This window comes from Saccostrea cucullata, unplaced genomic scaffold, assembly GCF_032062105.1.
Source record: "Saccostrea cucullata isolate Sc308-1 unplaced genomic scaffold, CSIRO_AGI_Scuc_v1 ctg136, whole genome shotgun sequence".
In the NCBI taxonomy this organism is placed as follows: Eukaryota; Metazoa; Mollusca; class Bivalvia; order Ostreida; family Ostreidae; genus Saccostrea; species Saccostrea cuccullata.
In genome coordinates, this window is record NW_026930969.1 from 195,001 (window position 1) to 220,216 (window position 25,216).

Consider the following 25,216-nt stretch of genomic DNA (forward strand, 5'->3'; position numbering starts at 1 on the left):
TGATTCCCCATTGTGGCCCCCCCCCAACCCTTGGGGGTCATGATTTGTATAATTTAGAATCTACACTACCCCAGGATGCTTCCACATAAGTCTCAGCTTTTCAGGCACAGTGGTTCTTGAGAAGAAGATTTTCAAAGCTTTTTTATATATATTTCTATGAAAAACTTTGATTCCCCATTGTGGCCCCGCCCAATCCCCGGGGGTTATGATTTGAACATTTGAGAAAATACACTACCCCAGGATGCTTCCACATAAGTTTCAGCCTTTTTCGCAAAGTATTTCTTAAAAAGAAGATTTCAAAGATTTTTTCTATATATTTCTATGTAAAACTTTGATTCCCCATTGTGGCCCCGCCCCATCCCCGGGGGTCTTGATTTGAACAAATTAGAATCTACACTACCCCAGGATGTTTCCACATAAGTCTCAGCTTTTCAGGCCCAGTGGTTCTTGAGAAGAAGATTTTCAAAGCTTTTTCCTATATATTTCTATGAAAAACTTTTATTCCCCATTGTGGCCCCGCCCAATCCCCGGGGGTTATGATTTGAACAATTTAGAATCTACACTACCCCAAAATGCTTCCACATAAGTTTCAGCTTTTCTGGCACAGTGGTTCTTGAGAAGAAGATTTTCAAAGATTTGTTCTATATATTTCTATGTAAAACTTTGATTCCCCATTGTGGCCCCGCCCCATCCCCGGGGGTTATGATTTGAACAATTTAGAATCTACACTACCCCAGGATGCTTCCACATAAGTTTCAGCTTTTCTGGCCAAGTGGTTCTTGAGAAGAAGATTTTTTAATGACCCAACCCTATTTTTGTCTTTTCTTGATTATCTCCCCTTGCGAGGGGATATGTCCCTTCATTTTAACAATTTAAATTCCCCTTCACCCAAGGATGCTTTGTACCAAGTTTGGTCAAAATTGGCCCAGTGGTTCTTGAGAAGAAGTCGAAAATGTGAAAAGTTTACGGACGGACGGACAGACAGACGGACAGACGGACGGACGGACGACGGACACAATGTGATCAGAAAAGCTCACTTGAGCCTTCGGCTCAGGTGAGCTAAAAACACTTGACAACAGATAGAAGTGAGGGATTAGTGGTTTTGTTAGCGACAACTTAAAAAGGTGATAATTAGAGGAGAACACACTCTGTGCAGGTGATGACCATCAAGTTAAATGGCCAGACAAATCATTTCTGGTCATTTCCCCATAAAAAACCAAGGTTAATTTCACCTTTAACATTTATAAGAGAACCTTAGACTCTAAAAATTTGTGCCTTGTAGACATCTTATAGCCACAATTAAATTTACGATTTTCAGTTCTGAATTAAGCGGCATGTGGTAATTAACTATTTTAGTGATGTGGTGTTTATTTCATTATTTGTTTCGTGATGTGGTGTCTATTTTTTTTGGTCCCATTTACCTCATGTGTCGTTTTTGCGCGGCAATGCCAGCTAAATGGAGATTGCTACTGGCTTCTATATGTTGGTTATATGGGTTAGATCGAGCGGCGAGCGTGATGGTGGTCGAGGAAGGAACATCACTATCACTCGCTTCATCAGAGCTAGAGAAACATCATCAGTTAGTAGAAAAAAAAAACAAGTCAAGCATGCAACATTCGATAAAAATATATTGTCTACTTCACGTCTATACATGTAAAAAACAGAACTCAAAGTCTTCCATTTCCCCTTGATGACAAAAGTGCTTTTCCTAAACATATCATAAATTTCTTCAAATGACTAGGTTTCGATGGACTAGAATTTAGTATGTACTTGATAACAATGTAAAGGAATCTTCGAACACATGATGCTAAAGCAGTTGGATAAACAATGTACTTGGGAGCACTTACGAGTTTAGATGCTCTGAAACTAAATCGTTATCACTCTTGAACAAAGGGATTGAATGGAGGACTTGAATCCTATTTTTTTTAATGAAGACAATGTCAAGCAGGGACAGGTCAAGTATTGAGTTAATATATAAGATAAGGATGCATGTGATAGCAATTAAAGCGTACTTCAGATGAGCAAAATGTAGAAATGGCACACTTAAACTGAGTCATTATTATGAATTACTTAAAGACGGATAGAAAACTTTTGTAACAAATTCACATAAATATTTTTTGTCAAATAAAAAAATATTTCATAATATCAAAATAAAAAAATTTTTATTAATGAATTATTTAGTCTTGCAAAATATACTGAAATAGTCATATAATTTAAGGGAAAAAATTTAGTAATGGAAAAAAAGTACAGAAAAACAGGTCATTTTTAAATACACTCTTAATTACTTGGTTACAGTACAAACCTGATATCCCGGACTGATGGCATGGAAGCTGGCAGGCAACTCGGAGTCATGTCTGGAAATGACTCAGCTACAAATAGGGGAGAGAAGCATGTAACAATCAATTTCATAATTTATCTTCATTTTAATAGTCACAATTAAGATTTTATATTAACAAAAATATTGTTTATTTTCTTTACAATTTAAAGAAGAGTTAAAGTTGTGAAATTATATGTATGATTCAGAGAATTTTAAGAAAGACAATACAAAGTGTGATTATAATACAAGAGCTCCTTAAGCAGAACTTGAGAGGTGTGAAGATTAGCGAGACACTTCATACCCCTTGTGATTTTAGTTCAGCAGAAGTGAAAGTGAAAGTGAAACTTAACTGTTAGAGGAAAGATCAAAAGTAGTGTTACAGATCCATTCTCTTGTCCCTGCCGGAGAGCAAATACAAGGTTAGGACTGGGGTTAAAGGGAACACACGCACACACATTTAATATCAACAAGAGCATTTTTGGAGACCATCTTCTGAATTTTTAACCTTATGTTTTCTGAATTTTTATCCTTATTTCAATTTTCAAAAATAAAACTTTGTGATAATTTTTTTGTTAATCAAACTATTTTTTTTATCCTTAGCTCTATTTCCTAGCTCTACTTTTTTTTCACTTCTAAAAAATAAAAGCCATGCAGTATTATTACAAGCATTTAGATTAAGCCTTCCACCCAACGTACTAAAACGGACATTTTTTTAAACACGTCAACATCTAGCCATGACAAGTCAACATCAAACTGTCAACAAAACGCTATAAATTTTGAGATATATCTCACATTGGGACATAAAATGATCTCGAGGCCGGATTCGAGCCAGGGTTTCCGCGATGGTCGGGACGCCTTCCACGAGCGAGATGGGAATGTGACGTCGCAGGGATTGGGGCGACATGGGACGATCTTGTTGAAGTGTTATGATTCTCCGTGGGAAGCGTGCAAAAGTGGCTTCAGGCATTTCTGTGTCGGAGCACTAGAGGAGAGAGAGTGAAAATATCGAGAGTATAAAGGAAAGTGAAGAAAAATGCCCTAAGCCTCTGGGAGAAGTAGACTACCGCCAGTGAAACAGACACACCAAACCAAATATGTCAGTCTCGATTAATCACAGATTATTTGAACGAAACATGCATATTAGCTTTTTTTAATTTTTCTATACCAACATGCTGATGGTGTGTGCATTTCTGACAGCAATCTAGTGCGCTGTGTGCTGTTACATAACAAAGAAAAAAAAAGATGGTTGGTGTAAGACCCAAAGCTCTGGAGGCTCCAAGAAATCTGAGTGATACATCAGGCAGCGTCTCCAAGGTGACCACCAATAAAAGGCAGGGAACCAACCATTGACCTACCTGCATGAGTGTAGCTGGTCCTCACGTTCAGGCCTACCAGAGTCTGGGCTATATTAGGGGTCCCCTCTCGGAGCGCCACCTGTAGACGACGTTGCAATTCATCATGCGTTAATGAGCGACGAATCTGCATTGACATTATTGGTCGCTTACACGGACAAAGTGGGTCTTCCTCGTCACACTAAACAATGTCCAGGCAGCAGGAAATGACAAAACAGGCCAGACATAAAAATAGCTGTCACATAACTACTGGGTATTCCAAAATAGAGGGATGAAAACCAAAAAAATCTTATCCTTTGGCCTATATATTTTGTTTCTTAAAGAATTTGAGATTTTTTATAATGAAAATTCCATAAATAATAAAAAAAGTTCTAATTTTACTTAAAAAACATACATAAAATACTCTTGTATATGAAATTGTAACTGCAATATGATATTTTTTTAAGTAATTCAAATCAACAATTATTCCAGTTCCTTGATTTAAATGCAACTTTGTTTAGTAAGTGATAAATATAGAACTTTAATTAAGCATTTGATTAAATTAGTAAAATTTCAAATGTATCATCCAAATCACAGATATATAATCCTCCACCTGCCAGCAGTGACAATTCTTTTTCTTTTTAAAAAAAAACCCAAAAAACTCTTAACTTTCATATCAAATTATTCGTCATAAATATCTACCAGTATAGCTGTAAAAACTAATCAGATTTTCGTAAATCATAATTAATATCAAATGTAGGTGTTGCGTAAAATTAAAAACAAAGTAAAAAATTTAACGATATACAAACAAGGATATCTGTCTATCATCAGACAGCTTATATAGGACAGAATTGTCACCAGATTGTTTTAAGCAGCGTAGTTACGTACTCTACTAGATTGTTGACTATTTGTGTCTAAAGTGGGGGATTGTCCTGGTCGGTCCAAATACTCCATCATTTGTCGGTAATTGGACTAATTAAAGAGCAAATGAAAAGGTCAAATGCTTCTCAGTTTTTCAGGCCAAGTTTTAACTTATTTTGGTACATTAATAGATGGCAAAGCAGTTTGTGATGCAATGCATGCACTCAAATAAAAAAAAAAAAATAGTGTGACGCACAATTATCTTAACTGCCATAATATCTCCGTGTCAATGACAAAATCCAACCAATGTGTTCAATCTCAAAATTATCTGTAGCATTAATTTTCAGCTGTGTTCAAATTTTCTCACAAGTCCAAAAGTGTATGTATCATTTTAACTTTAAACAGAGTTACCTCCCCACAAGATCTGGTACTTACAAAGAAAGCCATGTCTCTCTGTTTCTCATCGTCATTTCGTTTCTTCATGTCTGCCATTCTCTGCAATAGTTCAGATATTTGAAAGTTAAAATATGAACAACTGAATTATTTTTAATTAAAGAAATCATTCAATGAATATGCATCATCATTGATTTTATTATACGCAATGCTGTTGAAACGGAGATAATTAAAAAAAAAAAATTTTTTTACTCCATATTCCCAGTTTCAATTTTCTTTCACTCAAATTCATGTTTTTCGAATCTAATTTCAAGATAATTTTATTAAAAAAAACCCCACTTCATTTCATGCTTTTATCCTAAACTGTATGACTGATTCAGCACCAATTAAAAAGCAATGAAAATAAATCTGTATTTTTGTATACATGTATTTAAGCCAATAAACCAGCCCTCAACTAATGTACACCATTCTGTTCCTCAGCCCGTACCTTTGCTGCCCGCTCAATGCTTCTCTCCTCCGAGAAGCAGGGAATCCCCCCATTTCTCCTGCCTTCATACTTGCTGACAAATCGGCTGTCCAAAGTCTGCTTTTTGTATTTCTCCAAATTTGAGGTGGTCTGTAAAATGTGAAATGTAATTAAATGCAAATTTAAGCAAAGTTTCATAGTTCATGATGTTCATATAATACGATTATTTGCAAGTGATCAGATAAGAAAAAAATCTTTCCCTTTTTAACTTGAAAATTTTGATTTTTAAAAAAAATTTAAGCTGAAAAAATTAATCATGAATATTTACATGCTTTAGTGCAAACAGATCTTTTCATTTCATTTCCCTTTTATACTTTCACTTGTATTTCCTTTAAGATACTCAATTATAAATATTTTAATCTTGAATTAATCTGAAAGAGTGATCATTTACAACAAATGCTACACCATCTTCAAATATTTAACTAATTCAAACCCAATTCTACAAAATCTTTGAATTTCCAAAATAAATTCCGACAAAATAAGTCCAACATCTTCATATCTACTTGAGCTAAACAAAACATAATTTCAATGAAATTAAATTGAAAATTAATTGAGCTATACACTACAAAATCAATAACCCAAAATTTCTGCTTAACATTGAGATTTGTTTGAATGAAATCAATAAAACTGTTTATCAAACTTATATATGACCTAGTTGTTATCTTTAGTTTTATTTTATTAGACATCAGACCATTTACATGCTGTTATAATTGTCTTGTTTAATGCTTATAAATACATGTTGATAATAGTCATAACTTGAAAGACACTCACTACAAAATTCTGAATTTTCCAAGATTTTTCCAAAAAAAGAACTATTTCAAGTACCTTTTCCACAAAGAAATTAGAGTATTTTTATTTCTTACTCTAAGGAAACCTTGCATTTTATATTTAACCTCAAATCAAAAATATGTCAAAGACATTTTTAAACTGTTGTTTGCATTAAGTGTCCTTTAAATAAAAGCCTAACACATAAGACAGATAACTCATGCGGAGTTTTAGCTGTTATATGATACTGGAAGGTGTAAATGCTGCCTTATTTTTTCATTATAAACATAATCAGCTGTAAGGAAAAGCAGGGTCAGTATAGTCTTCAAAACTACAAACTTAAAGCATATTCATTCAGCGTTTGTTTTTTGTGGCCACAAAGACACGACAAGCAGTATTTTAATACATCGTCTCACAAACCTTGGACCTGTGTAAGACAAACGAGCCTTGGAAAGCCTAGAAGTTAGAAATAAACCAAAAAAAATCTGGTTAATATCCCATCACATGTAATTATAATATAATGGTGCAGTGATTTGTGCTGTGATGTAAATTAACAGAACTCAACTGTGTGGTTTTGTCACTTACGGAGTTAAGTTTTGCTCTTCCACACATTATATGTAAATAAGGATCAAGTGTCAAGTAACAATGCACATATTTTAAGTATAATTATGACATTGTTGCAATAATAAAATATTCATGCAGGTACAGCTATTGAAAAAAAAAATCCAATGTTATAATCCGTATTATTTTTCACAAGTAATATACTGGCATTTCATAAGAATGGGAAATATGCTGGACAATGCTATGCTGTCATGCAGTTTATAAATAATACTATGTACAGCATTATATGCTTCTACACTGATGCAATTGGTGTACTGTGCTTTTTCTACAAACCAAAATCTACTAGCAGTTTTAATCAACTATTAAAATATATCCAACCAGAAAGACAAACTCTATATCCATAACAAAAAATCTGAAATCTATAAATGTCCTTTTCAAAAGAAGAAAAAAAGGCACAACTTAGAAAAAAAAGTCACCAGACATATTATCAGAAAAAATCCGCAAAAATTTAGCAAAAATGTCCACTTTAAAACAAAAACTTGCTACTTTGAAATATTAATGTAAAAACCCTAAGAAACATTTACCATGTATCGATACATTCCACATAGAATTTGCCTCACTGATCGGATGTAGGGACTGCAGTTTAATGATCAAGCCAGAAAAAGCATTGGATGAATGGAGTCACAGTTACAATATAGACTGTTTTTGGATTATTGAATGAAACAATTGTCTGATTATATTTCAGTAAATAATACTTTAGCTACTGATCAAAGTCATAAAACAACACTCAAGAAAATTTAAAATTTGATTTAGCCTTATAATTCTGAACAATTGATAACCTCCCTTTGCTTTGGAGTTTATTAAGAGTTATCTCCTCATTGTTCACATAAGATTTTAAAACTTCAACACTTTCTTCCTGTGTAAAGTTCTTGGAAGGGGAGGTAGAGGTTTGTTTACTGGTTAATCCTTGCCTTCTTAGATTAGTTTGCCTGTAGCTCCTAGAGGTTGTGGTACTATTTTTACATTGAGTCCTCAATATCTCACCCTCATTCACAAAAGACTTTGTTTTTCTAAGCCCCATGCTTCTCACTGAACTTTTGGATCCACCTGTCTTACTTGAATATTTACTTCTCCATGAAGTTACACTGCCCATCTCTTCAACACTGATTTCCGCAGGTTTACAGAAAGGAACAACTATGTTTTCATAATCTTGATATGGACTCCTTAAAAAGGATTGGGTGTCCACTAACCCAGTCTTCTTTGGATAGGAATTCCAAAGGTCACTACCATTCAAGTCGAATGCTGTAAGATCATTGGGAGAATGGCTCAATTCCACATCTCCTCTTGTATGTGAAAAGATTTCAGCCAGCTCTCTTTCAAGTTTTCTTGCATTATTTTGTGGTGCTGGAAAATCTTCCTGCATTTTTAACAGTTTTTTCATTGATTCACTTTTGCTGGCATTGGATGCACCTCCTCTTTTTCCGACCGCCTCCTCATTGAACTCTATCTGTGAACTGGACAGCTGTAAGGTTCCTCTCCCAACCTCCTCAACATTTGATTGTTGAACAATGGCAGACAATTTCAATGTTTGTTTTGAGGAGGATATTTGGGGTGCATGTTTGATGCGTTTGGACTTTGAAGCTATTGTACCAATTTGGTATTGTTTCTGTTGGAAAATCTCCAAAAACTAAATTTCATGCATAGACACTACATACAAGATAAATATCAGCAAGTTAGCAAAAAAGCAAAATAGGTAGTAATATTGTTAATATAGCCTTTAGATAAGCAACACAGGAGTATGTCAAAACACGAACAGTCAATTTTGTCACAATTTTTGACTCTTCCAAAAATCCTTAATTATGGAATTAAATAGATTTGTTAATAAATTTGGAAGGAAAGGTTAGGTCTAGGTCAATGGAATTTCTAAACTCACCTTTTTGTTAAGGTTGCCAGGATTACCAAGGGTATCATGTTGAGCATCAGAACAAGAAATAGAAGGCAAGGCCTGTTAGAGAGAGCCAATTAGAACCAAGGTCATAGTTCAAAGTAGACAAATCAGTCAACAACATGCAAATTAGATATCAATAGGGTTATAACATATCAACATTATGTCTGAAGGTATAGGGATTAGAAAGGTCAAGGAAATGAGTGCATAAAAATATACAAATTAAATATGATTGAAAAAAAAATTGCTTCAATTTATGAATAATTAAAATCATAAAACCCAACAAAGTGGCATTTGAAATGCATGCATTATGCCATAAAAACACCTGTCACCAAAAATTAATCAAAACTACAATAACAAGCATCAATGGATATTCTTAATGCAGTAATAATGTAATATACATGTATGAATGTAGTTTTAATAATCTTATGCATGTACAAATAATATAGGTACATGCAAAAATCTGTGACATAAGCTTGTCTTTTTAAATGAATGAGAAATGACAAAGTCACAGTCTAACATCTAAAATGTGTGGCAAAAAAAAAAAATGCTTATGCATGTGCGCAAGAAATGAGTGCATGAACAAAACCAGTGACAAGAATATTTAGAAAATATATCAAAATGCACCAAATTATGTATTTGAAATAATGATTGCCGTGTTGTTAAGTTTTAATCATGAGGACATTATCATTAAGTCAGTGTCCAATTTGACATGCTAGTGGTCAGTGGGCTACCTGACTGGTCACGGGGTTTAAATGGGTCGAGGAATCTCTTTCTCTGTGTAATCTCTCCTTGGGATACTGCATAGAGTGTATGCAATGATATTACATACAAATAAATTTCAAATCATACAATTCTCAAAGACAGCAGTGACATGTGACATAGGGGAATATATACAGAATTGAGAGTGGTGATCTACTAGTAAAATTAGTGCATCCCTCGTACCCAGTTGCATGATCTATTACCAGGTGTTCACAGATGTGGATATAGATATATATTTCTGACAAATACCATCCCACTTACCCCATGTAAATTTCTACTACATTGGAAACATTGCTATGAAAAAAAAAAAGATAGCAGCTACGTTCGATTGAATCCAAAACAAAATTAAAATTCTACATCTACATTGTTTGACTTTATCTCGGAACATTCCCATAATAATATTAACACTAATAAAATTTTCTGAAGAAAAATAATTTTGAAGCATCAAATTAAAAAAAATGTTAATTCTATTTTTAAAAAAATGCCATTTTTAAAATTAAAAAATAAAAATACCATCACCACTCTATTTCCTGCATAGCCATTTTTAACTGCATCCATAATTCTATTTGTGAAACCAATTCTTCTATTGAGATATGGCAATATGGACTAGCCAGACAGAACTGAGCCTGAAGTGACACCTACCGTTAGCGACTTTGAACGCTCCTCTTGTTTTTTGTCTGACCCCCCGGATCCACCCTTGCGTTCTTGATGTTCTTTGTCGCGCTGCTTTTTGGACTTGCGTTTTTTCTTCTTTGGTTTCGGATCTACCGGCTTCATTTCAGGTTCAGATTCGCTGTCACTGTCGCTAGAACTACAAACACAATGTTCCAAATTTATAAAGTCAGCAAACAATAAGACTGATAACCTTTGTAACATACAAACATGTACATGTCAAGAAAAAGTTCCTTATATGGAAGTCTCGAGAACATGAATTTTTAGGCCCTTTTAACCATAGAGAAATATGTACAAAAAAAAAAATGTTAACATATTAAGGAAGGGAAAATCTTTGATTTCTTTTTAACTCAATTTTCCAAACAGTAAGTTTCCTAATAAGCAAGTTTTACTGTAGATCTATATGTAAGCATCAGTGGATGATTTGCAGAGAATTGAAGAGAACAGCTGGCCTTACTCTGATTCCTGTAACGCCTCGCGAACATTGAGGTCGGAGAGTATTTTCAGGCAGCCGTCCATCGTCTTTAACGACTCGTTATCTATTAATGAGTCCACCTCTTTACGACTGAGGTTAGCGTGACTGTGAGACTCGGGCTTTCTCTTCTTGTCTGTTTTGCGTCCGAAGTCGTCTCCCACGTCCAGTCTCTCTTGGTCCTCCATCGCGCTCTGCCGGCCATCCAATGGACAGACGTCTTGACTAGCATCAATTCCAGAGTCTACAGGAGAAAAAAATATACATTGTACAACAATTAAGTAATAAAATAAAGTACTGTAGAAGAAGAAATATTTGTGGGGGATTTAATAATTTCTGCTTATTTTGTTGCTAACAATCATTAATGAAAATAAATCCCACACAAAATTTTTATATGACTATATTTTGGATTTGTTTAATTTCAAAACAACACAATTTTATGTCTACGAAAATTTTTTAGATGACAAATCAACGAAATCAAATGCCCACAAAAATTTGTGTTTCTACATACAGTATTTCTATAAAGTTATGACCAGAAAGGTAATTCAATAAATTTGGCAAAAATATTTTGAGTTGCCAACTTAACAAAATAACAGAGGAACTATAATTAAATGGAAACAAAATTTAAGACTAGGTACACAGGGAAAATTTTTGTCTCTGAGTCAATTTTATTTTTTGTCCTTCTCATCACTTTGTTGAATTCAAAACAGGTTGAATTCAATAAAGACACAGTTACCTCTCTTTTTAATACATCTAAAATGGGGCAATTTTTTTTGCAAGTGTAACAGAACAACAATAACTCTGTACCATACACAGTATATTGTACTCTTTTTCCACTGAGACATGTGAATTTATTAATAACTTACCAGCATCGCTAATTTTGCCACTTTTGGTGGATAACGACTGAAGGTTAGGGATACGTGCACCAATCATACCCCTCTGTTCTAGCACTTGGTTTGTGATGTACCGAGTCATGTCTAACACAACCTCTGTCTGTTTACTGAAACATCAGAAAAAAATCTCTATCAAATTCAAAAGTGTAATAAAAGAATTAATATGCTTTTTCACGTACATAAATCATACAATTTTATTCATTCTATTAATGATCTTAGTTGAGTGCAATATTTGAGATACAATATGATGCAGCACTTATTAGTAACCATTTGGTTGCTATTGTTTACATTAAATTAATCGATATATACGAATGATATAAACAATCTTCTCTGAGATACATCAAGTTTAATGGTGCAGTGAAAAGAAGATAACATACTGCAATTTACTTAAAACATGGGGAACACAAGACAAATAGTTAAGACAAGAGGTGTATCGAGGGTGACAGTTATTCCACACATGGCTTCATACCTCAACGACAAATTTTTCTTTTTAGTATTTTTCCTGGTACTAAAATGATATAAAATCCATTCTACTTCTTACTAATATAACCTGTATATCTGATATGCACTTGTTGCAATCTTTTTCACAGGAGATGTGAAATATTGGTAAGAAAAATGTTGTGCATGGTAGTTTTCTTTTTAATTTCTATGGAAGCTTGTATTGAAGTATTGTCTTTTTTCACAGGAGAGATGTAAATTGGTAAATTAAATACATGTTGTACTCAGTGATTCTTTAAAAGTTTCTTCCTTTGAAGCTTATCATACATACCGTATAACTGGATTTTTCTACGGGGTGCTATTTTTTGCGAAATTCTGCGATCAAGTCTTAATCGCAAAAAATTCAATCGCAAAAAATACGTAAATAAAATCCGGAATTTTCAGTTGCGATCATCGAAGTTCTACTTTTACAGATACCGGAAGTATATGTAAATAATACCATTGCACGTTTTCAATCGTATCTTACAGGTAATTTACTTGATATCAACAACAAAGATTGTTTTTCGAATAAATAAAACGAATTCCTAAACATTCAATATTTATTTGTTCCTACATTGTATTTCATGATTTATTTATATAAAACCCGAATAGCAATTGTCGGTTTGGCTATTCCGCGGCTGGATCCTTCAAGTGTTTACCAGATTTTTTCGGTAATTGAATTTCTTGTGTAATATTTTCCCTACTGGAATTATATAAACTCTTTATAATCATAAATGAAAGTTCACAGTCTATGGTAACTTACTGAAACGAACTTCTAAAAATTAATTTCAAAGAATTATCGTCTCGGTTTCAATTCAAAATAATTGTGACTTTGTTTCTAATTTACCCTCTGAATAATAACCCTTTAATTATAACAACACAAGGACGACCCACAGGTGTAGTGTCATCTATGTAAACACCCAATTAACAGCCTAAGGACTTCACTGTTTCCAGGTAAGTCCAGACTGCATATATCTTACGCTTGATTGGCGTGTATACAAGTGCATTCAAAACTTCGAGAGATAGAGAGTAAAATTCATTGAAATATTTGTAACGGGACCCAGGTTTTGGTTCGAGAGATAGAAGTTCGAGAGATCATTTGCTTAGTTATATTGTTCACTTCGAGAGATCAGTTCAACATCGAGAGTCACCTGTATTTTAAATTGCTTTGGTTTGTTCAATAAAAAATAAAAATAAACTTTATTGTTTAAACATCAAGTAATAAAATTCAATAAAAATAGACTTTATTGTCAAAGTGTAATCGCAAAAATTAAAATCGCAAAAAATAAATATACCTATTTCAGGATCAAATCGCAAAAATTTGCACCCGCATTAAAAACCAGTTATACGGTATACATACATTTAGAGCATTAATATCACTGAAGCATATTATTCAGGGCTAGGCTAAAACACTCGAAAAAGAGAAGAAGAAACATCTGTCATGCACACTTACGCTTTGTTTTCCTGAGCTACTTCATAATCTAGCACCACTTGCGACAGCACTCGCCCCATTTCCATATAATCACCAATATTGAAATGACGCAATTCTTTCCTACAAAATTTTATTGAAAATCATTTATTATTTTACATATCTTTCACAAAAATTCCATTTCCATATAGGTATAATTAACAATATTGAAATGATGCAATTCTTTCCTAGGAAATTAGATTATCTATTAAAATCATCTTTCACAATTCCAAGTTTGATTTAATTCATTTAGGTGTTTTTGAAGATTCATAAAAAGTAATTTAATAATGTACATACTGAGTATGGGGCCAATTTACTTATTGAGTAAGGTACCACAGTGACTATAAATATGACCCCTTAATGTACCTATTGAGTATGGTGCCACTAAATGTGGCTTCCAGAGTGAAGCTGTTGAGGACCCTCATCTGACGCCACATCACCACGCGGCCAGTGGACTCCTTACATCTTTTGATTTGGAATTTGCAGGATTGAAAGGAAAATTTGTCTGGAGACTGAAACACAATTTGAATGAACCTTAAAAATAAGTGAATTCTGAAGTCAATACATGTACATGTATTATTCATGACATAAGCCCAGGGAAAAGGCATCTCTCTGAAATTTTAACTCAAAGTCAAGCTTATTGGGATGGGTAGGTCAATGAGGAACTCTTACTTTTAACTTTCTCTGGTAATATTGTTCATATTGGGGAACACTCTTTCAGAAATAAGCAAAGGTAAAGAGCCTCTCTTAGATATAATTCAAACTTGACCTTTACAATTTCAGTTGTTGGGGAGGGGGGGGGGTGACCTCTGTGACATATGGGAGGAACTATAACTCTAGGAGAGGGGAAATTTACTCCTGACTCACCCTCTGTGACATAAGCCAAGGGAAAAGCCTTTCTCTGAGATAGGCCTGAGCAGCACCAATTCCCTCATCTGTCTCCACTTCTGACGTGTTGTTACCATACATGAACACATTGTGTTTCCTACTGTGTCCATGTAGGTCACAGTATAGAAGAATCTGAAAGTAAAAGTAGAGAGTAAACCAACAGTAAAGATTGAAGGATAGAAGAATCTAAAAGTGAAAGTAGAGATTAAACCATTAGTGAATAACATCACCAAACCGATGTATGTAAGATTTATGGCCTTTGTTTTCACTTACATCATGTCTTTCTAGAATTTTCTCCATCATACTCTTGGTAAACCACACTGTTGGAAAACTCTCTTTCCTGGGATGTCGGTAATTGCGGTTCAAGTCCCTGGCTGCCAAAGAACATCGGTAGTTTCCTACTATCACCCCGTCTGGATTGAGCATGGGAACTATTTTAAATATAAACCTATTGCGAAGTTCCTGCAAAAGATTTGGGGTGAAAAATGGTTAGAAAATTGCCCATTTGTAACAAAGCATTTTCTCCAAGTACCTAAACATTTTAAAATTCTTGAAAAACAAGATTTACTTTTGCGACGGGGTCGGTACTTGTGATGTAGTCCAGCAGACCCTTCATCATCCAGCTGGCCTGGGATTCCCCGGGGTGGACCCGGGCCGTCACCACCACCACCTTCTTTTTGATCTGCTCCTCTCGGGAGGTATCTGACAAATGTACAAACAATGCTTATGATGCAATCTCACTGGACAAAACACTGTCAATTCTTTCAATATTAGACAGTGCTTACATGGATTCAGATCATTTTGATGTCTGTTGTGTAATGACAATGGGTAAAGAGTAAAAGACTTTTGCCAAAAAGATCACATTTTGTTCATACATACACAACTCACAAGCAGATAAGAAGAGATAGATTTTTTTTTCTAAATAGCTTCATCTACCTTAATAAATGAATAAATTTTGAAATTTACATCAATATTTGCACTCCATATTACATAACTATACACTTACCAAAGTTGGTGCAGGTGACAAGAAAACAGCTGTTTCCAGCGCGAGTTTCACAGAGGACTTCCCGTTTGATCCACTGTCGACTCTCGGGCATGTTTAACATGATGTCCAGGTCCTCCTTGAGATCAGTGAATGTATAGGGGTAACAATGGGCAAGATAATAGGTGTCGTCAGCATTAGGAAATTCCTACAAATCAAAACCAGTACATGAAATATGGAGAAAATTTATGAACAGTATTCAAGCTCAGAAGTCCATACAAACAATAAAAATCAAGAACAGAGCAAAGTTTACATGGTTCCCTAAAACATCAGAGATGGGATCAGCTGCCATGTCAAAGCAATTTACTTCATTTTATGGCATTCCATTTGAAAATTCTATTTTCCAGTAAAACACATTTTTTTTTAAAAACAGACATGCTGATAAGAACTCTGTATGGAATAAAATAAGACGAACTTACCATTTGCCATTCCAGTTCTGAGTAGGGTATACCTCTCATTAGCAAAGGGCAGTGTAAATGCATTATATTTCTAGAGTAACTGAAAAGAGAGCAATTCATATAATTATATGGCTATTATATCATATTTAAACTACAAACTGACAATAGTTAATAATATCGATATTTAGCTTATGATTTGATACATGCATGATTTATCTAAAATAAATTCCTTAAAAACTGCATTAAATAGAACACAATATATTCAAGTATACAGTGCTAACCTAATATGATGACCTGCTCGGATCCAACCTATAGACTTATTCTTGGCATCATTTTCAGAGTATAACAGTGGTCTCATACCTACAGAAGAAAATGTGAGATAAGAATATAAAGTCAAATGTAATACCGGTAATTTGGGTTGACTATGGCACTGGGTTTAGCGGTTAGGGCACCTGACTAGTCATGCAAGCCAGGTTCCCAGGTTTGGTTCCTGGTTCGGCCATTTTTTTTTTGTTACGTATTGATAAAGTTTCAGTCTGTCATTCTTCCTTTCCATTTGTAGTATCGAAAAAAGGAATGATAGACATACCTTTAAAATTTGTATCCAGAACCCCTATGTATTACTAATCAAGTGCTATAACCTCTAAACTAACCAGGCTGATATTCACAGCCCAGCCAAAATTCTTAGATATGCAATATTTCCAACTATAAATAAAAGCTGAATTTTAAAATTAACAATCATTGATAAAAATAAACTTTACAATTCATTTGACAAATTAATGTTTAAGTGGAATTAAAACTGACCATAATTATAAAGACTATCTCTTTTGAGTAAATTGACTATCCTGAACTTGTACACCACCCCAGGGACGGCATTCTGCACCCTGAAGTAGTACCACTGGGTGTGGCGGTTAGTGTACAGGTCCGTTTTTAGCACCAATTCATATTCACACTGACCCCTGAAAAGGAAAAAAAATACAAATTTGAAAAATTTATTTATCGTTTTCTCAAACTTTCTACTCTCCTTTAATCACATGTATGGATTAAGCTACTGAACGGTAAAGCTATTTGATATTGGTAATTTCCCATGATGGCATTATCTCAGATTGTGTTTCCCATGGAATACAACAAAGCTTTGCATTAGCTTCCCAGCACAGAAAACAAAACACATAATTCAGTGTCTACAGGTTGAGAAAAAAAGATTACAGTCCATTCTACAGTGAGAAATGCCTGAGAAATGCCGTTAAGCAAATATTTTGGATGAGCAAATGTGACAGATACCGATTTCAAACTGAGAACTTGCATTTTTAAAAGCCATCAAACTATAGGATAAAACCTGTCACAGAATATGCATTAAAGCCTAAAAAATAAACTGCCCAAATATTGGCAGAACAAGTGGATTAAAATCGTGTTTCAATTCTTTCTTCTCCAATTGTTTAGGTGGAAACTCTGCTTTTGAAATCATATGCTATTGTGGGTTGTTTTGAATAGATAAAAAGAAATACTTCAATTTTCAGTTTTGAAACATTTAAACACTCTCTTTAATTTAAATGGATTCTTTGCATGCACATCCTTAAAAGTGTTGTAAAATTAAATCTTTATTTTACGTCGGTTAAATTTTGAATGAAAATTTAAATGATGAATGTAAATTTCCTTATATTTCAGGAAGCTTTTACAATATTTTAAAATACTTGTGCTTGATAACATCAAATATACACCCCCTGCATGTATTTTGTATAAAAGGCCATTTTACTTATTAATCACGATTTATTCATGTTGAAAATGTTCCATCAATTCCCCCTTTCTTAAAAATTAACTGCCCAATCTAAGATTTGAATTAAAGAGCCAATTATACGAAAATTTCTCTCATTCACCGAATTGTTGAAAGAATGAAAAACATTTTTTCAAATTTTTCCATTTTGTATGCTTCATCAATTTAGAATGAAAAATATACATGAAAATAAAGGTCTCTTAGTATAATCATTTCCAAATTCATCCAACCTACAAGTCTCCCATCTAGATCAACCATGTTGTGCAACATCAAAGACATAAAAGATGCAGATATTTAAGGACTGAATTTAATAGCTACCTGAGTTATATTGTATAACCTGGGTTGGGGCAGTTTACGCTTTATAAACCATGATTTTTCATTATTAAGTGTCGACAATAAAACAATTTTTTGTTCAAAAATGCCTTTGATTGAGCATATTTCAAAAGTTAACATCGAACAAAATAATACAATTTTGATGCCAGTCATTCTGACCTAGGCAACTTGTATGTTAAACAATATGAACTAAATCTTTATCCATGCAATCAAAAGACGCTTTTTACAACAAAAAGTAAATTTTTAGTAAAAATTAGCACTGGCATATATGATCATAGACAAAAAAATTGTCAAAAGAAAATCCTTTCAGTATCTGCAAATAAGTGTATTCTAGCTCTTACACTATATGCCTTGCAATAAATATTTATAAATTTGAAATTTTCAAAAAAATTGTTAAACTAAAAATTCCAACAAAAAAATTTTTTTTTAAATAAAATTATGTATACATATATGATATTAATAAATGGTAAAAGATAAGTACTTTCAACTAATCAATAATTAAAATATTTCGATAATATACAACTTGTATCAGTGATTAAACACCCAATTTTATGTTAACGCCCCCAAAATCTACCTGATTCAAGATCAATAATTTACCGCCTGTCAATCATTAAAAAAACAATAGCTTCTGATTTGATTGACAGGTCAGCTACCGTGCTTCCTGATAATCCGAGTTTGCATGTTTTGAAAACAATTACCTGGTCACGCGTCAAACGCTTTCATGTACCCGCATAGTATACACGCGGGTTAGAAAACTCCAATATGTTGGGTTTAATAATTTAAAAAAATAATTGAAAGTAGATTATTAAAACGTGATTGACATAATAAAATATTTCTTTTCTATCTTCACTGCTGTTTGTTACTTGTGTTATATCGTCCACGTTTTCTGTAGAAAAAAGGCCGCGTCCACAGAAACCGGCTCTATTTGCCGTAATTGGAAGTCCGACGATTTAAATTATTTTTTAAGAAATGGGATATAAGAAAAATATTCAGCACTAATAAACGGCATAGCATAGTTTTTAAAAGTTGTTTTATTTTGTACTATGGCTACAATCCGCACGATGTTGTACAGAATTAATGCTCGAATTTCCTCTAGCGTCTGTATATCTACGTAATGAAAATGTGAAGATAATTAATAGTGATCGATTCTGAAAAGAAATCTTTCTAACAATAAAATTTTGCTAACACACAAAGAATCAAAAATATGGAATATTTTGGACAACATTGTTGGCCAGAAAAAAAAACCATTCCGATCGCGGTAAATCATGTTCACATGCACGACGGATAGGTGGATTAATAATATTTTTTATTTCAATAATCAGACTTATTTAATCAAGTGATTTCTTTTATTGAAGATTAAAAAAGATAAATATTATTGATTTGTAGTTTTTACTCGTGATTTTTTCTTTTATGTAAGGAAAACATTTACACGTATCTAATTTTTTTCCTTCAAAACATTACCATATGATTACGATGATTAGTTTACAAATAAATTTCATATTAAAATAATTATTTTACGTGATTTCACTCCAAACCAAACACAAAACACGTAATGTTGACCCTGATCACCAAACACAGACTTCCTGTGTAATGCTACGTATACACAGACTTTTGACATCTTGGGTATTGGGGGTCTCCAGGTAAATAACACCACTGTTACTTCGACCACTCCCCCTCCTCAGGTAACCGTACGGTAAAAAAATTGGGTCTTTAATCCCACAGTTTCTCTGATTATCAATTAAGAAAATTACTAATGCACACCATCATTTAATTTAATTAGGATTTGTTCATATTTTAAAAAAAACTCTTAATCACCCTAATAGGCAAAATTGACACTAAATTCTTGCAATTTTAGTTCCATTCAAAATCTGTGAAGTGTCATATAATTAAATGTTCATTATCCAATAAATGAATTTCATCATGTTCATTATATAAAATTATTTGTTGTATGATGTTCAAATGAAAAAAAAACAAATTACAAAGTTTTAAATATAAATTGCTAAATACATTGGAGTGTGGATGAAAAATATTTTGTATATATGCTTGTAAATGAAAATGTAAAATTTAAGCAGTTGATCTTCTAAACTGGAAAAAAAGGTTGTTCATTTATAAATTTTATGTATCATTTAAGATTTGTACAGCCTAATTTTTTTCAACTTTATCAAGACATTTTCACCAAGATTTCAGTAAACACCCTGCCAAAACAAAAGTTCACATACCATTTCTTTTTATAACTGCCCACTTTATACTTGCCAAAAAAAATCCACAAAAGGAACACTTTGACACATATATACGTTCAGATAAATTTCTAAGTAAATAATGAGGCATTTTTTTATTTTTTAGATTAATCCTCCAACAGCTAAATGAGTAACAAGTTGTTTGATTTTTAATTACATGAATAGTTGAAGTACCCCTCCCCCCCAACAAGATGAAACCTACACTCTTCGAGCCTGGCGTAGATTTCCACTCTCAAATCTGGATTCAAAGACTAGATTAGGACAGCACCCCTCAGGGACGGGTTGTGGGGAATGATCTCGACTACTTCGCTCCGAATCGTACACGATCAACACTCCTCGCCATTTTGAGGTATATGGTGTTTGCTGGTTATCGAAGGTCTTTGTAAACTGTTGATCTGAAAATTGGAAAATAAAAAGTTCTAAATACATATACATGTACTTTATGTATTCTTCCATAACAGTGGGCTTGTACTATAAAATAAATTTATTTCTATAATGCCTCCCCTTCTAAACACATGCAGATTTAGTTTGAACTTTTGGTCTAATAATTTTCATCCATATTTTATCTTACTACATAGCTCATTAAGTTTTTTAAGTACAGTGGACTTTCAGATATCTGGATGCTTCAGTATCCAGACGATTTTTCATTCGAACAGAATTTTTTTAAACGTTATTTTGTCTTGTTCAACTGGTGAGTCAGGTATCCGGACGCTTCACATATCCGGACAAATTGACTAGAAACCAAAGCGTACAAATGAATGAGACTCCACTTAGTCAGCTTTTAGATCTATGAGTTGTGGGTTCAAATCTTTTTGAAGAACGTACTTCATAAAATGCATTTTTGGGGGTTACATGTAAAGTATGAATTTGATATTTGAAATATAAATATCTGCACCTCTTCGGAAATTTTGCTTTTGAGTTGAAATTTGTTTGGACAGTCAAAAATTGATTTAGGCTATGATTTTCACCATGCAAAAAAGGTAATGCATTTTTAAATATGCTCTTATCATTTCAATGAAATATTGAAAATTATTTTCTAATGAAATCTCACATTTAAAATGAGCACTTTACTAAACCAAGCTTCAATCCTTTGAGGTCATGAAGTGGTACAAAGGTACCCAAGACATTTCATTAACATGATCGAGACCCCTACTTGTGATTTTCTCTTTTCTTCAGATCATTAATAAAGAATTAATCTTATGGGTATACCCTGTGAATGATTTGAATGTCAAAGTATGAAATATTTAACCAAAAAAAATCTTTTGATTACACATATCATGGCAACAGGTTTTTCATTATCAATGGAGCCTGATCGCCTTATCAATAAATTGGTCAGCATTTGATATTAGCACATTGATGATCAATATTTCCAGCCAGGGATTATGGTGTATTGACTCGGGGTTCAAGATGTTTTCATAATGTTTAATAATGTTTGAATAATAAAAGGTCTACCAACATATCGGTAGATTTACCCCGTCAAAACTCTGCCCACTTTTCTTTTTTCCCTCCGCGCAATATGATATTGATATATTGAATTCTTTTGTAAAATTAATATCCATCTAATGGATTTGTTTATATGAATACTTGAAAAGAAACCAGAAGTATTTTTCTATTTAAAATTTTCCACTTTGAATTGTCATGTTCTTTATCTTCAAACAGCAATCAAAACTTAACAATGCCTTAGACATATGCCTATCACTCTTCAAAATTATAATTCTCAGATATATATCACTTACATTCCTGCTCCTTGAGCAGGCTTCTTAATTTTTTTTTTTAAATATACATGCAACCAAATCCAGATATAATGTATAAAAGTACCTACCTTGCCAATCATTCAAGAAATATACCACTTTTATTTTTCATCTCTGTATAAAAAAACTTACCTCTGAATTCTCCCCTCAATAGTGGCTCCACGTACGAAGGCCAATTTTTCAAATGTTTGGGAGTCTCGTGTACCTCACACTCATAATACTTAGGCCAGTACGGACCGTACGGCCAGAATTTAATATCTGGGGGTCGTGTCTTATATCTGGTTATAAAATCCTCTAATTGTTCGGAATAATTCCAGTAACTAGTCTTAAGCAGATTGTTTGCTGCTGCTTTCTGTAAAATCTCTGATGTCATTTTTCATCACAAGATTTCGGACATTACAAAATAGATTTCTCAAAAACTGAGAATAAATACCACACATAAAATATCACAAAATTCCAGCACTAAGTCATTTTCATCTATTACAAAAAAAAATCTTGAGTATTATTTTGATCACTTTTTTGGTCTATATCAAAGTATCCCATAATTCACTCCTTTATGTTTTGTTTTGTCCGTTTGTCACTTTTGCTTCCAAAGACCCTTGATCCTGAGATGGAACATGATCAACCAAATCTTGTTGCGGACATCGTGAAAGTGAGGCTGGCGCCAGATACAGATGTGCAATGGTCAGCTGTCGTCTTCTGGTTACACCCTCCCCCTGCGATATATTGTGAATCTTAACATACTGTTTTGTGGTGTGTGGAGACAATCTGCCATTGTCTTTGGCTTCCATGGTGAGAGAAGTAGAGAAGAAACCAACTCGACTTGCACTTGGCAAACAGTCATTCATCATGGGAATGACAGTAGAGCTTTGGCCATTAATTTTTAAAACATTAATAACGTGAAAAGCGAAACCACTTGAGAATTCCCAAACAACCAATACAACCTCCAAAAATTTATTTGTATGGTCTGTGATGTTTTAGCAAACAGCCCTTCCACCCTCAGTGGTAATGTTTGAGAAGACACAACACAAATTTATGAACACTCAAGAGTTAAGTGAAAATGGGAGCCCAATATTTATACAGTCCACTGTTGTTTTAGAATTATTAGGCAAATTCAATCCTTATTTTTCTGGCTTCTTACGCCACTTAAAACAGTTGACAGATGATCCTACACATAAAGCGAGACAATGAAACAAAATTTAACACATTTTATCTGTCCTCTCCTCCACACAGTATAAATATATGACCAATTTGATAGTCCTGTTCAAGTGGCTAATACCATGTCTTTCAGAGCTTTTACTAGCTGTCAACCATAAATTTCCTGCCCTGCTAAAACAAAGTCCCTGGCAGTTGAACGCAAAAAGAAAAACCCTTCCACTAACTCACGTCCCTGCACTTCACTTTAAATCCACCTTTCTCAACACTTCTTCGCAACACAAAAGGCAAATGAAAACAAAAAAGACGAACACAGGTGCATCAAAGAAGAACAGGGACTTTGTATTTTTAGTTTTCTAAATCCCCATTCAATCCGCCGCAAAAGGAACAATATTATAACTATCACAAATATTATGAGGAATTATCTTTGAAAGGTCCTTAATTTTTATCTATATAAGCTTAGTCCCTTTAAAAAACATATTTAGCATCATTCGGGCCACATACCCGAACAGATCTGTTGACAAGTTAAATTCTTGTCTTAATTGTCACAGGTCTTGATTTCACAAAACCATTTAAATCACAATCAATGCTCAGTTGGATTGTTTGTTAGGTTTAACATTAGCCGTTCGTGTTAATGGGGTAGTATCCTCAAGGGTTCCTCCAACCCCCAGGCACTCTTTTAAGCGGTCTTAGTGTCAACTGTTGTGTAAGAAGTAAAAACAAAAACTGACAGGGCCCCGATTCTTGTTTGATTTCCTTATCGGAGACCTTGGTGCACTGCGTTAAGATCCCCGGCTCATGGTGAAATCACTCCACCTTTGTTAATAATCTGTCACTTTCGAAAATCGGCGAATGATAAAATGACAGATATATTGCAACTCGAATGCGTATCCAAGTAAGAATTCTCCACAGTCAAAATAGGAAAATGCTGTCTTTAAATATTCAGTTATTAAAAATAACAGTTATAGCCATTGTTACCTGTGGACAATCACTGCATTCTATAAATGCAGATCATAACTCTTTTCCATTTCTTACAACTAACAAGGAAAGCACATTCCAGCACATGCTTATAAATTTCTAAAAAGGCAACAAAATTACTTTTTGTGCAGACAAGTTTATCAAGTTCATCAAAGGAAACTATCAAGAAAGGTATTGTAATTGTGCAACAAAATCATTACGTTTCGTCACTTCATAATGCAGAAAGTCTTTGAAGCCAAATGCACTGGCTTAAACGCGGAAAACAATCTTGTTGAATTCTATGTGTAATCCCAAGGTGAAATCTTGTCACAATAAATGTGTCTTTTGATGTTGTTCAAACATATTGTCTGAACTTTGTATCAAATGTGTTTGCACTAATTTCCATTTTTCCTTCCTATGGCACCTTGCAATGTTAGGGGGAAAAATCACTTTAGAAAGCTCAACAACTGGACAATAAAATCAGGATCGACTTTAAAATCAATAGAATCGATAGGATCCTCAGACATTGAAAGTAAAAAGATAATCTGTCTTCCATCATCAAATGTAAATTTATCTACATTTCCTATCTACGCAAGCTAGGCCACAATTTACCCCCCTTGATTAAGAAAATCTTAAGCATGCAGCTATCAAATCCTTTAAAAGATCATTCTTCTTCTTCTAAATGCAAGTTGAATTGCCAAAACTCAACATAAACCGCACTTTCAACCCCAAAACTCAAAGAGCAGTGGCATCTAAGTTCTGAACATGTGAAATAAGGACATCACAATGCAAAAACTTCTGAATTTACACAACTGCAGAAAATTTTAAATCTTTTCTTTTTTTTGCACTAGAAACTATTTCCTTTGACTCTGTGGACTCTACAGTTAAGCCTGATTTACCCATCCTTTCCAAAAACTGTAATAAGTTATTGGGTAAAGCATAACTATGGAAAGAGATCATGGGGGGGGGGGGGGTTTTCTCTCTTAATGTCTAGATGATCAGATAGATTTGAACTACATGATACCTAACATCTAATTTCATGACTAGTTTCCACATTACATGTATAAGCAACCCTCAATTCTTTCTCGTTACTCATACTGGCTGATCAGCTTTGCCCAATTTCTGAACACTCCCCAAATCAATCTGCAAATTTCATACTGCATCATGGGCTCTTTTTATATATTGTCAGATAAAATGCAATTTACATAAAGAAGTGGGTATTACAATCATTTACCTGCTAT

The 25,216-nt window shown here is 33.7% G+C and overlaps 1 protein-coding gene across 3 annotated transcripts in view; it reads right to left on the reverse strand.

The window, feature by feature from the left end:
* LOC134230763 (cytosolic carboxypeptidase 2-like) overlaps positions 1 to 25,216 on the reverse strand; it is a 74,732-nt gene that overhangs the window by 7,035 nt on the left and 42,481 nt on the right. Inside the window, exons 1-24 of one of the 3 annotated variants that reach the window (XM_062712604.1) lie at positions 21,996 to 22,384; positions 20,315 to 20,507; positions 16,576 to 16,730; positions 16,053 to 16,131; positions 15,793 to 15,871; positions 15,338 to 15,521; positions 14,900 to 15,033; positions 14,605 to 14,793; positions 14,311 to 14,463; positions 13,810 to 13,955; positions 13,429 to 13,527; positions 11,472 to 11,605; positions 10,591 to 10,849; positions 10,104 to 10,272; positions 9,723 to 9,755; positions 8,688 to 8,759; positions 6,614 to 6,649; positions 5,390 to 5,518; positions 4,945 to 5,004; positions 4,537 to 4,620; positions 3,110 to 3,299; positions 2,668 to 2,715; positions 2,303 to 2,369; positions 1,422 to 1,562 (exon numbers count right to left, since the gene is read on the reverse strand). In XM_062712604.1, coding sequence (XP_062568588.1) covers positions 1,422 to 1,562; positions 2,303 to 2,369; positions 2,668 to 2,715; positions 3,110 to 3,299; positions 4,537 to 4,620; positions 4,945 to 5,004; positions 5,390 to 5,518; positions 6,614 to 6,649; positions 8,688 to 8,759; positions 9,723 to 9,755; positions 10,104 to 10,272; positions 10,591 to 10,849; positions 11,472 to 11,605; positions 13,429 to 13,527; positions 13,810 to 13,955; positions 14,311 to 14,463; positions 14,605 to 14,793; positions 14,900 to 15,033; positions 15,338 to 15,521; positions 15,793 to 15,871; positions 16,053 to 16,131; positions 16,576 to 16,730; positions 20,315 to 20,507; positions 21,996 to 22,236 — 3,074 coding nt within the window. In that variant the 5' untranslated portion in view covers positions 22,237 to 22,384. Of the gene's footprint in view, positions 1 to 1,421; positions 1,563 to 2,302; positions 2,370 to 2,667; positions 2,716 to 3,109; positions 3,300 to 3,672; positions 3,752 to 4,536; positions 4,621 to 4,944; positions 5,005 to 5,389; positions 5,519 to 6,613; positions 6,650 to 8,687; positions 8,760 to 9,722; positions 9,756 to 10,103; positions 10,273 to 10,590; positions 10,850 to 11,471; positions 11,606 to 13,428; positions 13,528 to 13,809; positions 13,956 to 14,310; positions 14,464 to 14,604; positions 14,794 to 14,899; positions 15,034 to 15,337; positions 15,522 to 15,792; positions 15,872 to 16,052; positions 16,132 to 16,575; positions 16,731 to 20,314; positions 20,508 to 21,995; positions 22,385 to 25,216 lie in introns of those variants that run through there. The other 2 variants (XM_062712602.1, XM_062712603.1) reach the window with 2 other exon arrangements.